The 17,012-nt window shown below is 41.3% G+C and overlaps 1 protein-coding gene across 1 annotated transcript; it reads right to left on the reverse strand.

The window, feature by feature from the left end:
• Nucleotides 1-73: 73 nt before the first annotated feature.
• LOC113287859 (DUF21 domain-containing protein At1g47330-like) lies at nucleotides 74-5,135 on the reverse strand. The gene is made up of 12 exons (XM_026536723.1): nucleotides 4,717-5,135; nucleotides 4,324-4,400; nucleotides 4,138-4,221; nucleotides 3,933-4,046; nucleotides 3,740-3,826; nucleotides 2,608-2,747; nucleotides 2,433-2,520; nucleotides 1,893-1,966; nucleotides 986-1,170; nucleotides 631-884; nucleotides 474-520; nucleotides 74-372 (listed from the first exon to the last, which is right to left on the reverse strand). Exons 1-12 carry the CDS (start codon nucleotides 4,880-4,882, stop codon nucleotides 240-242), a joined length of 1,449 nt encoding a protein of 482 aa, XP_026392508.1. The 5' UTR covers nucleotides 4,883-5,135; the 3' UTR covers nucleotides 74-239.
• Between the last annotated feature and the right edge of the window lie 11,877 nt (nucleotides 5,136-17,012).

A 17,012-nucleotide genomic window follows, 5' to 3' on the forward strand; every position in this document is an offset into this window, starting at 1 on the left:
TTATTTTTGCTGAAACATCAGATGCATGTTCAAAGTTTAAACAATCATCAAACTTCGGTTGCCTTTGTACGAATGAGATGCAACGGCCGATCAGCCTCATACTTCACGTGTTTAGAACTTTCGTATTCAGATTTTTAAAGGATCCAAAACAAAGCCTTATCATAGGGTTCAAATGGTACAAAAAATTTACAATGCTTTTCCTCTATAATTTTAAGCTAGTAGATAATAGATATGATGATCTAAGCCTTCTCATTTAAAGTTGAATGCTGCTCCAAATTGTAAGGCGTTTGTATGTATCCAGTTGACGAAAAGATGGGAGAAGGTTCTGGTGAGTTCAGGCTCGGAACTTTTCCTTGCATGTTCACTTTTATCCTGTACGCCCAAATAGCCGAGTGCAATTTAATTAATTTTGAAGACAGATCTAGTATTACATTCAGAAAGCAGTAGTGGAGAAATAGAGTGCAGTTAAGTACCTGTTATGTATATTTATATATTCATCAGTCTCATCCAGTATCTCCTCCTGCAATAACAGTCAGACACATGAACCATAAAACTCTTCGAGTTGAAGTTGTACTTTGTATTTATTGTGGTTGATTTATCAAGGAATTAAGCTTCGTAAGATGTGCATACCTGGAGAAGTTCTTCAATTACATCCTCCATGGTAATTACACCCACAACTTCTTCATTTGGTGGAAATTCTGGAATCGAAGAATTCAAAACATCTAAAATGCAATGTGAGCAACCTTTATGTTGCTTTTTTGAGCCAAAAGCACCCAAAGGACGACTTTTTGACTGTTGATTTCCATCGTTGCCTGTAACTGCTACCTGAGATACACGAGACTCTGGTTTCGCTCCAGGAACGTGGGGGTTTAAACCTTTGTGTTCTGCAATCCAGTAAAAGAAAATTAATTCCTTCGAAATTGACATGAATTAGAGATTTGGCAGCCACACGCAATGGCAGTTGTTGGCTAGATTTTTTTCTCACCTTGTGCAGTGGTAACAGATGAGTCCTTCAGCTTCTTACCATGCAACTTTGTCTCAATGTATTTGATCTCCTTAGCCTTCTTTGATTCATTTGTCTCATTATGATCCCTAATCACAATAGCTATGTGACTATGACCCTTCTGAAATTCATTCAGAATATCATAAAGAGGCATAGTTTCTGGAACCCTGAATTATAACAAAAAACAAATAGGTGGCTAAGCAAAAATGATATTAATGACACCCCACGAAAAATGATTGTTAGTATTTCAGAAACGAACTTCTAGAGACTGATGGCCCGAAGTGCAGCATAACAAATTTATCCAGATCAAAATGATTGACAATGTGAAGTGACACAATCCTACATGAAAGTTTATCCAGATCAAAATTTGAAAACTTGTATGCTTGCCCTCCAGCTTGTTGTTCTTCCACACTTCCCAATTGCCCGGACCAAAGGGAGTAGAAGTTGTACAAGATAGTAAAACTAGGTCCAACTTGCGTCCCACAAGATAAATCATTGGTTGTAAGCAGGGTCCAGTAGTTTGACTTATAATTCTAGTATACACTTGACATTACCAGTGTCACCCGCTAATCCTACTAAAAATGAAAAATTGAGTGACTACTTGTCCCTCGAGCTTTGGGTACTAGTAAAAGAGTTTTCATTGTGTATCACTAAGGCAGGACATATCAAGCGACATCTTTTCTAGCATTTTTTTATTATTTCAACCTTTTGATATAGTTGCAAAATACGGAAGCAACAACAGGCCTTGGTGAGCCTTGACTAGTGGATAAGCAACAAAAGATTAGGTTTAGTTTTCGCATCTGAAACAAGAGAAAAAGAGAACTAGGTTGATGATCATATTACTCCTCAATAAATAGTAACTATATGCATGAATGGAAAGTTTTCTCACCGAGGAATTTTCCGTATGATCATTTTATTCAGAGGGACTGCGTCATCTGAATCAACTGTTAACAGATTTTTGACCTGCAAAATCAAGCATCACAAGTAGCAAAGAGACAAATTACTTTCATGGATAAAAAAACATCGATCACCATCACCGTATCACGACACCCCACAAACAACATAGCAAAAACTGTTGAACTTTAAACTTGATAGCAAGCAAATTGCATGATCAAGTCTGAGATGAGTTTGGGTATCAGAACACCCAATCAATATCTCACTAATAGTTACAATACCAATTTATAAAAGCAAAAGAAAAATTAATGAAGCCAACTCTAGACTGTTGGGCCAAAGCTATGCAATTTATAGAAAAGAACAAGAAAAACCTAGAGATCACTTTTCTCAGAACTGCAGAAAATGTAAACAGAAACACGTTATTCCTTTCTGAGAACACCAACTATATTGCCTAGCAGAACAGGAAAGAAAAACCAAGACAGCAAGTAAATCAAATGGACGTAAAACGAAAAGTTATATCAGCCTATTAACTTACCAAGACAAGCCCAATTATGTTCTTTGGGTTGCCTGCATAAACAGGAACTCTACTGTGTCCATTTGTCATTATCGCAGTCAATGTCTCCCTAAAAAAATAGGGCACCTAAAGTGTCAACACTAAGAAAAAGGACTAAAACAGATGAGAAATTGAGCAGTGACATAAGAAAACTCACAAATCAAGAGTTGAATTTAGATCAATGCAATATGCGCTGGAAATGGGAGTCATGGCATCTTTTACCGTCTTTTCAGTCATCTCGAGAGCACCAGCAATTATGGTAGTTTCATCATGTGTTAAGTCCCCACCTTTTCCAGCCTATTGAACATTACATAAAACAACAAGGTTTCTTCTGTTAAAAGGGGCCACAAGACAAGCACAAAACACAGGTAGAAACCATTGATTTTATGGTTAAATGGTTATGGAACATAATACCGAAGCTGACATCATAAATCTTGGTAAAATATTAAACAATAAACAGTAACTTTTCAATATCAACCACATTCAACAAAGTTAACAAGTTGGCATCAGAAAGTTCATTAGTAAAATGTTGTTGTTGGAATTTTACTTTAACAGTCATAATTACCAATTTCAGGATTTGTCTCCTTTAGATACAAAATAAATCAAGAGATCCTTTTGAGGTAATTAAATAAATGACCAAATAAGAGAAACAGAAACAAAAAGAACAATTAGAGGTTAAGCTTCTTATTTTTAATAACTTTCAAATTCAATGACACAGACACGTCTTCTACTTCTTTCTTATTTTACTTTCTGCTTCTTCAGCAACCCCTAACGCATGACGACTACCTTCCTCATTAAAAAGCTTAATATAAAAGAAAGAATACTTAGGAAACTGTAAAAACATTAGGATACTCTAAGAGGTAGAAACTCTTGTGAAGTGATATATCTCAATTTCTGAGAGAGGTCACTCACCCATGCGAACACGTACATGAAAAACTCTAACCATAAATACTCCTGTATCACCCTCTTTAGTATGCTTATATGGAATAGCTAACCGCTTTCTCTTATGTCTACAAGTGAATTATTATTTCACTTAAGAAGTATGTAGCTCCTTAAATTTAGAATGGTTATAACCATTTGTACTAACATTCACACAACAGAGATGTAAGTTCGTAACCATTAATAGTTGTTATAGCTGGAAGCATTCCTGCCTCCAGGTTATGGGTACATACTCAAATACTGGTATTTTGTTGATACTAACTATGGATTTTACAGCTAGGTTTAAAAAGCCAGGACTGAAGAAGTAAAAAAACGCACACTAGATTGTGACCAATTACTCAGATTAATACCTCATTCCCATGAAAATCAACAAATGTCTTGAGCTCTGCTCTCCGTAAAAGGACAGCATGACCTTTACCCAGCATCCAGTCCAACATCTACAATGAAACAGATCATCTGTTGAAACTAAAATCCTGAACCGAAAACATTTATATGAACGATTCGTAAAGTTTGAGCAGAAATATACAAATAATCCGGTTTTACCTTACTAATTGGGTAAGCAATTGGGAAGAACAAGCAAAGCAGAACACGAACAAAGGGTGCTGTCATCGCTCCCACCTTCATACCATAACGAGTGCAGACAGCTTGTGGCAATATCTGAATATATAATTATTGCAAACAGATTATGTTAGTTAATAACCATATCCCATGAACAACTTATACACAGTGAAGTTCAATCAATAGGCACCTCTCCAAACATGAGGATTAGAGTCACAGATAATAGAACAGCCGCCCAAGGAGCCACGAGCTCATCCAAGAATAGCGGGAGAGACTGCAACACCAAATGAAGACATTAACACCCCAAGATGAAACACAAATAATAACAATCAAATAACCCACAATAATAGTAATAATCGAAAGAATTGACACACACCTCCATAGCTAACGCGTTCCCAATTAAAAGAGTGCATAGTAATAGATGCTGATTCTTTACTACTGGAAATATCTTCGCTGTACGAAAAACAATAATTTCCATTATGATGTCTTCTTCCCAATCAAAAGATTGCATAGTAATTTTCATTCAAGAAAACTAAATAAACCAATTCAATACAAAAAAAAAGAATTGAATCTTAAACCAATTCATTAATTAATAGACTAATTAGTCCCAGATATAAAAAGACCACTAAATGAAACAGTACCTGATTTGACTTACTTTACTAACTCAAATTCAAATCCATAAGCAAATTAAGGTGATTGATTGAAAATACAATTTATGTCAACTGAAATTCAGAAATAGAGAGCAGAGGGCAGAGAAAGAAGTATATACCAGCATATTTCCGATCTTGAGGACGACCAGATTTGATGAGTACCTCAAGGTCGACTAAACTAAGAGACATTAAACCTAAAGTAAGACCTGCCATTAAACCTGCAAAACATACTAACCCTATTATTATTGCTATTGTGTACAATTGTGTTCCAACGCTTTCAGCCATTCTTTCTTTACTTGTCTGAAAATCCAACAACACTTCTCCAGCCGGAGATGTTCTTCTTCTTCTTCTAGTCTAGTTTGTTAAAGTACAGTCCAAAGTTGTTCATAAAACAATCATCAAAGCGAAAGTGGACTAGCTATAATAACCATTCTATCCTTGGAAACAGAAGTGTCGCAGGGTAAACTAAAAGGTTAAATTAAGGTAGAATAAAGTTTCTGCACGTCATTAAATTTGACATTATTTAAGGAACAAGAGGAGAAAAATGTGTATGTGTGTACAGATAAGAGACGGATGAGTATTCTTTTTTTTGGTATTTATGGAGTTGTCTAGTTGGATGGTAAAGTATACTATACACGTTGTATTCTATTATTAGTGAGAGACTGGTGGAGAAGATTAGAGCATGGAGTTGCAGCAGTAGAGACTAGAGTATTAGATACGCATGGAGAAGTCTACAATTTAGTCCATTTGAGGAATAAAATACAAGTTGTCACGTATTAGATTCTTATATCCCTATAGGAATCTTGCTCCATATTTCTTGTTCTATGTTAGCTTAGAGAGGAGATGATCATTAATTTTCCTTGAAAGAATAAGGATTATTATCTAAATCTTCTGGATCATTTGGAACTCCCGACCCTATATGTAATTTTTTTCTTCGTTAGTTTTGGATAAGGCGGAACCACATACATCGAAAGCAATGCAGATTTTATTTTATTTTATGAGTGATGGCCAGCTGACAGTCCTCTTCAGTAATGGATATAAGCCAGATGTGAGGTACACACCAGAATATAGAGGAAGATTTAACTTTAGCCGAATGAGCTAAAGCATAAGCGAAAGAATTATAAAGTCTAGGCTGAAAAGAAAATAAACAAGCAGTTAATTGTGAAAGAAAAAAAATAATATCTTTAAAGATAACATCTGTTCTTTATTCACCATTAAAATCACCAGAGAAAAATTGGTCGATCAAGGCTTTGGCATCACCATTAAGTTCCACCGTTTTCTTGACAACTACTCAGATTGGTTCTAGCTTCGTCTTCAATGGTAGATGCCACATCAAAAACCATCTCAGTGCAAAGGAGGCTTTGTTCGAATAGTCTTTAATCACATACCCTGCACCACTATCCATGATTAGATCATCAAAAGTGTTGGGGTTCAGAGCCATCTACGTGCTAATCTTGCGGAAACATATTAGCTAATAAGAAACACTTGATCTCTCGGATTGCTCCATGAACCTTACTATGATCTAGGATAAGAAGAAGAGAAAGAGAACCACATAGATGCAAGCCATAAACAAAGCAACAAGAAGTAAAGTACTCACATATTTAACGTGGTTCAACAATATACACAATGTGTGTAATATTGTCTACATCCACCAAACGGCTACGACCTCTTTATTTGTTATAGAATCAACTGAGACTAACACATCCCGATTGACTAATCAACCCATCGACTCACCACAACGTGACCGAACACAAGAACTCTTACAAACACCCTATAAAATCCAAAGTAGTGTCTTCACCCATACGTGATAATGTTTACCACATTATCTACCACAGCGAGACGATCTTCTCTGCACACACTGACATAGATTACCATATATGCGTTCAGCTCAACACCAATAATCTAATCCAGCACCACCAAGTTGATCTTCTTTTTAACAAGGTGTCTTACCAACATCTCCATAGGAATACTCCATAATGACATATCTTCCAACATCGATAAGCATTCTATAAGCATCATAATGATGTACTTATTCGACCATTAGGTCTCTCACATACCACCCCAAGAGGTGGAATGAATTCCTCAAATCTCCATTGAGGATTCCATTGCTAAAACACTTAGCCTAGACCTCCTTATATAGGAGTCACAAACTTGGTTCCCAAGGAAACCATGGCCATTAGGAAACCCATATTATATATGAAAGTTGACCCAATTTAGGAAACCCACCGTTTCCCTACAATTCTCCACCTCGGATCATGCATCCATGCATGAGACGATCAACTGTTATTCCTCCTTCTTCTGAACATCGATTGCACCACCACTAGTTGCCTACATATTCTCAAAAGGAATCAAACCGAAATGTATTTCATCCAAATTGTTCCATAGAACCTCCACTAGAAGAGAGCAAACCAAACTTGAACATCACCATCTCAGACTTAACAATCCAACCTATCGGTGATTGTACAAATCTCCACCACGGCGAAAAATCTTGACCATCTCACCAACCATCATCATATGATCACCCGTTATGCAACATCTTGAGAAAATACACCTTACTCATTTATGTTCACAACTCCACATTGATTGGCATCATTATAGGTGTATTGCATGCCAACTCAATCAGATCATACACGATAGTTGTCCATATGCTACCTTCGAACTTAGTTATAGTCATTATGCGCCCTTGAGTCTTTGCCACCTTTTGGTAACTTCCTCAAGCTCCAAGCAATTCAAGGCGCTGTTGTATTTAGTTTCTCATGCTATGTAGAGAAAATAACTTGACGGAAACTATAACGTTGCTGAACCAAATTTCTCAAAAGAAATCTTTACCTTCATATCTACAGGCTCTATCACTATTGATATTAATTTCAATAACCGTGGCAGACGATCAAACCCCCAAATATTATCATTGCTACAATATAGCTCTCTCCAATAGAAAGTCTCACACTGATCATCGGGAAATTAAATAGCCAATCGATAATAAAAGGTTGATTGAAAAACACGCCGAAATTGTAGCCCCGTCAAATTCATGCACCGTGTTTTCTCCTAAATAGTATGCGCTATCTCGTAGCCACACCACCATACACATTGTGTAGTATTGTATCTTTATTCTTTAAACTCTTGAAGTGTCCAAGCGATACCTTTTTAATTCTTCATTACGGGTCTTTACCAAAATAGGAACGTATCGACAACACAAATAGACCAACGATCTTGCACTTCAACCAGCTACGATCGACTTCAAATGGTGTACAACCAAAAAACTCTTCGACTGAACGTCATCGATAAGAATCAAAAGATCACAAACTATCTAGCTTCTTCATCGGAAACAGTATGAGAGAAACCCCAAAAAATATTGTTATACCCGACACAATGTCATACTCAACACAGACAAACAAACCCTACAAACTGTGTCGACAAACTGCTTCTTATACAATAATAAGAATCCATAGCTCCACCACAACTAATATCACATATTCATCCAACGATCAATGTCCTGCTACTATTTTTAGCCACACGCAATTCAAATACTAAGAGTGAGAATCAAACTCTTCACTTGTGGAACGTATCAAATCCTAATGTTGATGGTGGTTTTTAGCTTAGGGTTAAAATCGTAAAACCGTATATCTGACATGACATCATATGACCAATAACGCATTTATTGAATCAATCAGCGTGCTTGCGTAAGAATTACCAGGGTACCATTTTTTTATACATGTGTCATGTTCCACGGCAGAACCCTTCAGTATTAATTGACATCACCTCTGTATATGCCTAACCCTAATTCTCCAACCGTGCTAATGGCAAACCGTGTCAGCCACGTCTCTGCGCCAAGGCATGCCAACCATGACAGCCGCACCATCGTGCCAATGACAAACCATGCCAGCCACGTCTCTGCGCCAAGGCATGCCAACCATGCCAGCCGCACCACCGTTCCAATGGAAAACCATGCTAGCCACGTCTCTGCGCCAAGGCATGCCAACCATGCCAGCCGCACCATCGTGCCAATGGCAAACCATGCCAGCCACGTCTCTTCGCCAAGGCATACCAATCATGCCAGCCACACCACCCTGCCAATGGAAAACCATGCCAGCAGGTCTCTGCGCCAAGGCATGCCAACCATGCCAGTCGCACCACCGTGCCAATGGAAAACCATGCCATCCACGTCTCTGCGCCAAGGCATGCCAACCATGCCAGCCGCATCATCGTGCCAATGGAAAACCATGCCGGCCACGTCTCCGCGCCAAGGCATGCCAACCATGCCAGCCGCACCACCGTGCCAATGGAAAACCATGTCGTCCACATCTCCGCGCCAAGGCATGCCAACCATGCCTGCCGCACCACATAGGCCAATGGCATGCCGTGCCAGCTACATCTCCACGCTAAAACGAAGGGTTGCAATAATCAACGTCTGCCCTTCCTTCTGGGATGCAAATCTCAGCCACACAAGTTCGCCACCTAACGCATGGAAACTTGCGTCCCAAATCCAAACATCACGGTTTGCACCAAACCCTAATTTTGGCCGCGCCTACTCTATGCCAAAGCCATGCTGGCCTTAAACTATGTCGCTGGCTACCAAACGAAGGGTTGCAACGATCAACGGCCACCCTTCCATCTGAGATGCATATCTCGGCCCTCCAAGTTCGCCACCAAACGCATGGCAACTTGCGGCCCGAGGCCAAACACCACGGTTTTTCCAAAACCCAATTTTGGTCGCGCCTACTCTATGCCAAAGCCATGCCGGCCTTAAACTATGCCGTTGGCTGCCAAACTAAGGGTTGCAACGATCAACGGCTACCCTTCCATCTGAGATGCAGATCTCGACCCTCCAAGTTCGCCACCAAACGCATGGCAACTTGCGGCCCGAGGCCAAACACCACGGTTTTCCCAAAACTCTAATTTTGGTCGCGCCTACTCTATGCAAAAACTATGTCAGCCTTTCCTTCGTACCACTAGCTACCAAAACGAAGGGCCGCAACAATCAACGACCATCCTACCATCTGGGACACAGATCTTAGCCGTCCAAAGTCACCAGCTAACACGCAGCAACCTTTGGCCCAACGCCAAGCCCCAATTTTGGTCGCGCCCAAACTATGCCAAAACCCGACTTTTGGCCACGCCAAAATCCTAGCTTGGCCACGCCCAACTCTGTCAAAGTCATGCCGGCCATTCTTTCATGCTGCTGGCTACCAAGCGAAGGGTTGCAATAGTCAACGACTACCCTTCCTCTAGATGAAAAATCTCGACCGTCGAGGGTCACCACCGAGCCAGCAAATCTCCCAAGCTCAACTTGCCAAACAACAACAATATGCTACACGTTTTCCAGAAAAACACTTGGTACATCAACACATGTCACAAACTGGGGGATTCTCATTAGGGTTTTAGTTTGGCGGTTTACAGCGTCCGGCGTACGCTACGCCCGTTACAATAAAGTGTCATAAGAATGAGTCAGTTAGTAAATGCAAGGAATAATGGTGAAACGTTTATTTTATTATGGAACATCAATTCCAGACGTTACCCGTTACCACCTCCTTCCACTTTACTCAGTCGTTTCTATTTCTTATGAGACCAAAGTACGTTTGGGTTACGACTTGTATAAATAGGTCTTACCTATTTCCACAAACAACAAGTTTTGGTCAGGAGCATACAACACTCAGAAATCATTTGCTAGCTTTCCCATCTGTTAGCTTTCACTTTCTGATACAAGTCAAACAACTACTCTTCCAGAATCAACTATTCTGGTCTCAACACTTTCTTCGCTTCCCTCCCTAAAACCAACCCTTCTCCTTCACTTTGTGACCGAAGCAAGTCTGGAACGACCATTTCTTGGTTTAGGCCGGATTTGTACAGATTGATCTCTTGAATATAAAGTAGTCCCTTGCAGTACATTATTTAGGGTTTAGACTCGTTTCTCACCCACTCACGCGAAATTACCGAAATCAGCAGAAACCGTTTTCACCCTCAAACAATTGGCGACCATAACGTGAGGATTAATCTCTCGGTTGCAATACCAATTTTGGATTACGCTTCATAACTCCAATTCAAGAAGATGGTCGGTTTTAGGACTGAATCCATGCCCCCAAACTCCACTTAGATGAATGGCAATGTTTCCTCTCCTAACGCAGCATCCAACAACGCAATCGACGGAGAAGTCCCGAGACTGATCGACTTGGCACGGGCTCAGGAGATACATACCAAGAATATGGATCTGATGAAAGAGGCGATCAACATCATACTCGACTTCCTTATCAGCCTAACGTTAGAATTGAGCGACCCACCTGCCCCGGAAACTCCAGGACTGGGGACTCACGCCCCGGACAGTCACTTCCAAGTCAACAGCTTCACTACCAATCAGAAACCAGCGGACCAGTAAGCGGCCTCGCTGGTGAAAGTTTGTGTGAACTCTTGCATATTTCAAAGGATCAACGGATGGAGACGTTCACCGCCATCAATCGAATAACATTAAACGTGTCCCTGGTTCCTTCACGTTTGGAGACTTCGAGGATGCCAGAGATTTCCATCAACAATGTCACATTTACCGACGAAGATATGATGGCAGAAGAAGGACATAACCGGGCCCTACACATTATATCCCATATCAAGGATGTAGAATTCAAAAGGGCTCTCATCGACACAGGAGCATCCTCCAACGTCATTACACTCAGGACACTCAGAACAGCCAGGGTACGACCAAACGAGGTCGTGCGAAAGCCCACTATGATGACCGATTTCGAAGGCAACCAGACCAACACGTATGGATACATCAACCTGAATCTATCAGTAGGACCAGTCCACTCAAGGGTGAGGTTCGAAGTAATCGAAAAGGAGCCAGATTTCCACATGATACTGGGAAGGCCGTGGCTCCATGATAATAGAATCATTCCTTCGACATACCACCAGTGCCTGAAAACCATGCTACACGGAGAAGTCATACGCATCGCTGCATCATTATCTCCATATGCGCCGATCTGCGGCATGGAGACGTTTGAGCCCAGAAAGAGCCCGCAGGCCACATCCGACAAAGCTCGCCACACCCCACTGCCAAAATGGGCGTCAATTGAAGAGGGCCATGAGCTTGCGCCATTTCACGGAGAAACTCGGTATCACCTTTCCCCATCGGAAGAGAGATCCACCGACCTCCACCCGCCATGACGGAGCTTGCCTCACGCCCGTACCAAGCGAGAACGGGCTTTTATCATGAGCCATGACGAAAAGGGGAAGATCGTATATCAGCGTCGCTGTTAGAAATTAACAGGAGAGACTACCACACAGTCTCTCCGCCCAACGAGATGTGAACACGGTTACGAGCCGCAAGAGGAAGTACCTGATGCGCCACGACAGCTACAAGACGGAACCAACTCTACCATGGACGAACTTGAGGTTGTTAATATCGGGAGTGAGGAATCTCCGCGACCCATCTCGATCAGCTCGACTCTGCGCGCATACGAACGTGCAAAGATAGTAGACCTTCTCAAGGAATATCAAGATGTGTTTGCATGGACATACGAGGAGATGCCTGGATTGGACGAGAAGCTGGCCACTTACCATCTACACGTAATACCTGGATCCAAACCGGTTACACAAACCCTGAGGCAGTTCAGGCACGATGTGGAAGAACATATTAAGATAGAGGTTCAAAAACTACTGGCGGCTGGTTTCATCAAGCCGATACACCACCCTACTTGGTTAGCCAACGTAGTTCCGGTGAAAAAGAAGAACGACCAGATCAGGTGTTGTGTTGATTTTAGAGATTTGAACAAATGTTGCCCTAAGGATGACTTTCCACTCCCCAACATTGACATGCTGGTAGACGCTACAAGTGGACACGGTATGTTCTCTTTCATGGATGGATACAACGGCTACAATCAAATAAATATGTACGAACACGATGCAAGTAAGACGGCTTTTCGAACCCCTCTCGGAAACTTTTACTACACTGTAATGCCCTTTGCTCTGAAGAATGCTGGCGCCATATACCAACGCGCCATTACCACCATTTTCACGACATGATGCACAAGAAAGTCGAACATTACGTAGACGACATAGTCGTTAAATCAAGAACTAGGGAAACCTATGCGGAGATTCTGCGGCAGGTGTTTGAAAGATATCGCTAGTACAAATTGAAGATGAACCTATTGAAATGTGCTTTTGGTGTCTCTTCGGGAAAATTCCTAGGTTTCCAGGTAACCGCCGAGGGGATCAAAGTTGACCCAAACCATCTTCACAATGCCACCTCCGCAGACTGTGAAAGAACTCCAGAGTTTCATGGGTAAAATAAACTACATTCTCCGCTTTATATCGGGGTTAGCTCAACTCGTTGCTTCGCTTACCCCCTTGCTGAAGAAATGAGCGAGCTTTGTCTGGACCCCACTACAACAGGAGGCGTTTCGGAAGATTCAGCAAATATTATCTTCCCCAGCCGTCGTGAAGTCTCCCGCACAAGGAAACCCGTTGCACCTCTACACCGCTTTTAGTGACACTGCCGTCGGAGCTCTCCTCGCCCAAGACGATGACGAAGGGATTGAACATCCCATATACTACTTCAGTGGAACTTTAAGAGATTCTGAGCTCAGATATCCCAAAGAAGAAAAGGCGTGTTTGGCCCTGATCCACTCCATCCAGAAATTCAGACATTACCCGCTTTCCAACAAAGTGGTACTGATATCTAAGTCCGATCCTGTGAAGTTCCTCCTCTCAAAACCGGCCCTGACAGGAAGGCCAGTCAAATGGCTTCTCCAAATTTCAGAATTCGACATAACATGCGCTTCCCCAAGAGCTATCAAAGGGCAAGCAGTTTCGGACTTGCTAGCAGCGTCCCCGGGAGAGAATGCCACGACACTACACGAGGAACTCCCTGGAGATTTTACAGAAATCTCTTTCATTCAAGAAGAAACATGGCTACTATTTTTTGACGGCCCCGCCACACCCAACAACGGTACCGGAGGAGAAGGTGTGGTTCTAGTATCCCCAGCCGATGAAGTCTTCTCGCACTCCTTCAAGCTATATTTCCATTGCACCAACAATTCAGCAGAATATGAAGCCTTTCTCATCGGACTATCATTGGCCAAACAAGCTGGCGCCACACGTCTGGAAATAAGAGGAGATTATAATTACTTGTTAACCAGGTGAATGGAGTGTACACACTGAAGGAAGTAACCTTGGCCCCGTACAGAGCCGAGGCACAGAAACTACTAAATTACTTCGCTGACGCGACCATAACGCATGTTGGGCACAGCGGCAACCAACATGCTGATTTCCTAGCCGCATTAGCATCGAGACTGCAATTCGAAGGTTCTGAGGAAACCCTGACTGTGAAGAGATGGACCGTAGCTTCAACATGGCTTTCGCAACCCGAAAAGGCTGAAGCCGACGACTGGAGGATGCCAATTATCCAAGAGCTTAACAACTTGCTTTCCCAGGGTAGAGTCAGTCTCAAAACTTTACAAAGTTTCTTCATGCTCCGGGAGTGTTGTATCACCGAAACCCAGACGGTTCCTTGTCGAGATGCCTCGGAGAGGAAGAAGCGCAACAACAACTCAACCGCGTTCACAACGAAGTTTGTGGGCTAACATTGGTGGTGACGCTCTATCGCCGTTTGCAACGCCTTGGCTTCTACTGGACAGAAATGGAGGCTCAATCTCGGTTACTCCAAGAAACCTGTTCCAATTGTCAAGCACCGCCGCATCAATTGGAAGTCTTCAACATTGGCCGCACTGGGTACTAGCAGGAACCATATATTAGTTACCTTCGTGACGGCTATGGAAAATGAAAACTATTTCTTCAAATACACGAGAAATACTACTAGCCGACCATGGAGGACGATGCAGCTGTTTTTGTTCAGAGTTGCAAAAAATGTCAAATCCACGGAAACCTTATCCATGTACTGTCGACTCCTCTACACTCAATAAGAAGTCCGTGGCCCTTTTACAGTTGGGGACTCGACATCATTGGAAAGATCAACCCGTCGTCTTCTAAGCACCATGAGTACATCATCACGGCAACTGAATATTTCACCAAGTGGGTCGAAGCCATACCTTTACAAGGAACTACTGGAGCCACAATCGCGACATTCATCAAGGAATACATCATCTGCCGATTTGGTGTACCTAAACATATCATCACTGACAACGGTGTAGAGCATAGCTCGGTCAACCTCGCATGCGTTGCTATCTCAAGCATGTTTGTCAATGTTAGTGATCAAAACTATAAGTCTTGATTTCTATCCCACATAGCTAAGTCTCGGACTAGGATAGAAAAGTATAATTGAGCTCAAGGACTTCATGGCGATTCATCATACAACAACGAAGATCTATACAAGGAACCGTGGAACTTCATCAAAAAAAAGGTATGTGGAGACTTGAACTTAACTATCACTCAAAAGTGTATCTCTTCTATCTCCTACTTCTTATGAGACAAAAGTCGTATGCTATATAGACTAGATCATACACATTTGATATTTCGAGCTGAGCATTCATTGCTTATCTTTTATCTCGAAATCGTGTGTTGGTAAAGCGTTTTGCTTTGATAAAGTTTATCTTCACCTAGTGACGAAAGTCATGAAAAGTTTCAATCACTTTGAGAATTGCTCTGACGTGTGATTAATATTTTTGATTGTCGTTGTTTTTTTTAGTAAATAGGATTCGGACTCTAAGTCTTGTTAAGATTAATTTTAAAGGAATAAAATAGAGAGTTACTGGGTCTAGGATTCGGCCAAACTCATATCAATAGGTTCAATTATTCATTCTCAAACAATTATCGCTCGACAAATAAAACAACATCGACTCTTATTCTTGCCAAGGTAGATTCTCCAAACATTAGTTATAAATCGTAAGCATGGGACATCAAACATCTAAGCAAGCATGACCCATCTAATAAAATAATAACTAATTTTTTCAAATCATAATTTTATTTTAATTAAGTGTAAAAGTCAAATAGAAAATAAAACAAATTCACCCATGTATGAAGTCCGGCTTCCTCCGTCGATCCAGTGTTGGGGTCTAGCTTCTCATGATAAAAGCACCCTCAAAAAATATGATTTATAGCTCAAATGGTGTTTTTATTAATAAAACAATGAACCTGCAACGCTGTATAGGCGTTACAGAACAATATTTGTTGCAAACTGAAGCTACTTCTTACAATGGACTGTTACAAAATTTAAGACACTAGGATGTTGGAAAAATAAGACACTAGAAATAACGACTGCAGTTTGCAGTCTTATTTTGTTCGTGGCTTATTCTTCTTGCAGGTGATGATTCACTCTGCAACCTCCTCTTTTACCCTCAGTCTCTGCCCCAAACTCTCAATGTCCCTTCTCTTCGACTCTTCTGACTTATTTATACCCAACAACACCGAGATATTCCCCAGTGAATGCGAATAATACCATAGTAATTATGTTTATCTTCCACGGTCTATTGTGAGAATAATCTTCCTTCTTTAGCTCCATCACGCGTCTGCATGGTTGCAGATTCCATCCTACACGCTTCTGTTGACCACGCAGCTCGTTCTCAAATAAAAACGAAAAGAAAATCTCACCAACTCTGCTCGGGATTAATGGAGTGTATCTTCTCAGCACGTACACCCTGTTTTTTTTTTCCGATGATGTGGCCAAATTTTACCGGTTCTGATGGGATTACCAGTCCTGTCCGAGCGTAACAGGCCTTATCCAACTGATTGCAGCGTTTTAATCTCACTAGAATTCTTCCAAATTCAAAACAACAATATCGGGTTTATCGAAACACGTAACTCCCCGATTTATTCCATCTGACGTTCCAGCCAATTCTAACCCAAACCATTGATCATACCATGCCTTATAAACTTAATCAAGTCGTCCCGTGAAATTTCAGCCATTGAGTCTCACTCAAACTCCTCTAGAATCAAAACCCTAACTCCGGCAGTTCAAAACCAGTTTTCCCGCCAAAACTGTTTTTGCTGCTTCCATCAATCGTTGATTATCCAGCCAAAAATAACTGAAACAAAGCACGTCACCACGTCTGTTTAGGCCCTAGGAACAAACTCATTTGATTTCAGCCATTTAGTCTCACTATAAGACCTCCAAAAACGAAACCCTAATTCTGCTGCCATTTTCCCGCCAAAAACATAATTTTGAATTGTTGAAGATGAAGTGCCCCTATCCTGAACTGGGGTGCGAATAGCAGATGCCTTTTGGGATGTCCTAGGGTGCCCCTTAGTAATTGAGGTGCCCCTTATCCAACGGTGAGAGTCCGAATAACACGTGTCCTCCGGGGTACAAAAACCACTTTTCGAGCAACTTTCTCCATAAGAGCTTATTTCACAAGAATACCGACAAACAAGTTTATTAGTGATAAAATGAGTCCCAGTTAATGTATTTATGGGTGAAAATGCGTCGCACTTTCATGCTCATCAACGTGAATCGGTCTGTGAATAACGGCTACATAGC

Source organism: Papaver somniferum, chromosome 1 (genome assembly GCF_003573695.1).
Source record: "Papaver somniferum cultivar HN1 chromosome 1, ASM357369v1, whole genome shotgun sequence".
Taxonomy (NCBI): domain Eukaryota; kingdom Viridiplantae; phylum Streptophyta; class Magnoliopsida; order Ranunculales; family Papaveraceae; genus Papaver; species Papaver somniferum.

Coding starts and splice junctions, on each gene's coding strand:
- LOC113287859 (XM_026536723.1), bottom strand. CDS start 4,882: ATGGCTGAAAGCGTTGGAACACAATTGTACACAATAGCAATAATAATA. Junction 2,521..2,607: donor CTAAATTCAACTCTTGATTT/GTGAGTTTTCTT, acceptor CTATTTTTTTAG/GGAGACATTGACTGCGATAA. Junction 1,967..2,432: donor ACATAATTGGGCTTGTCTTG/GTAAGTTAATAG, acceptor TTGATTTTGCAG/GTCAAAAATCTGTTAACAGT.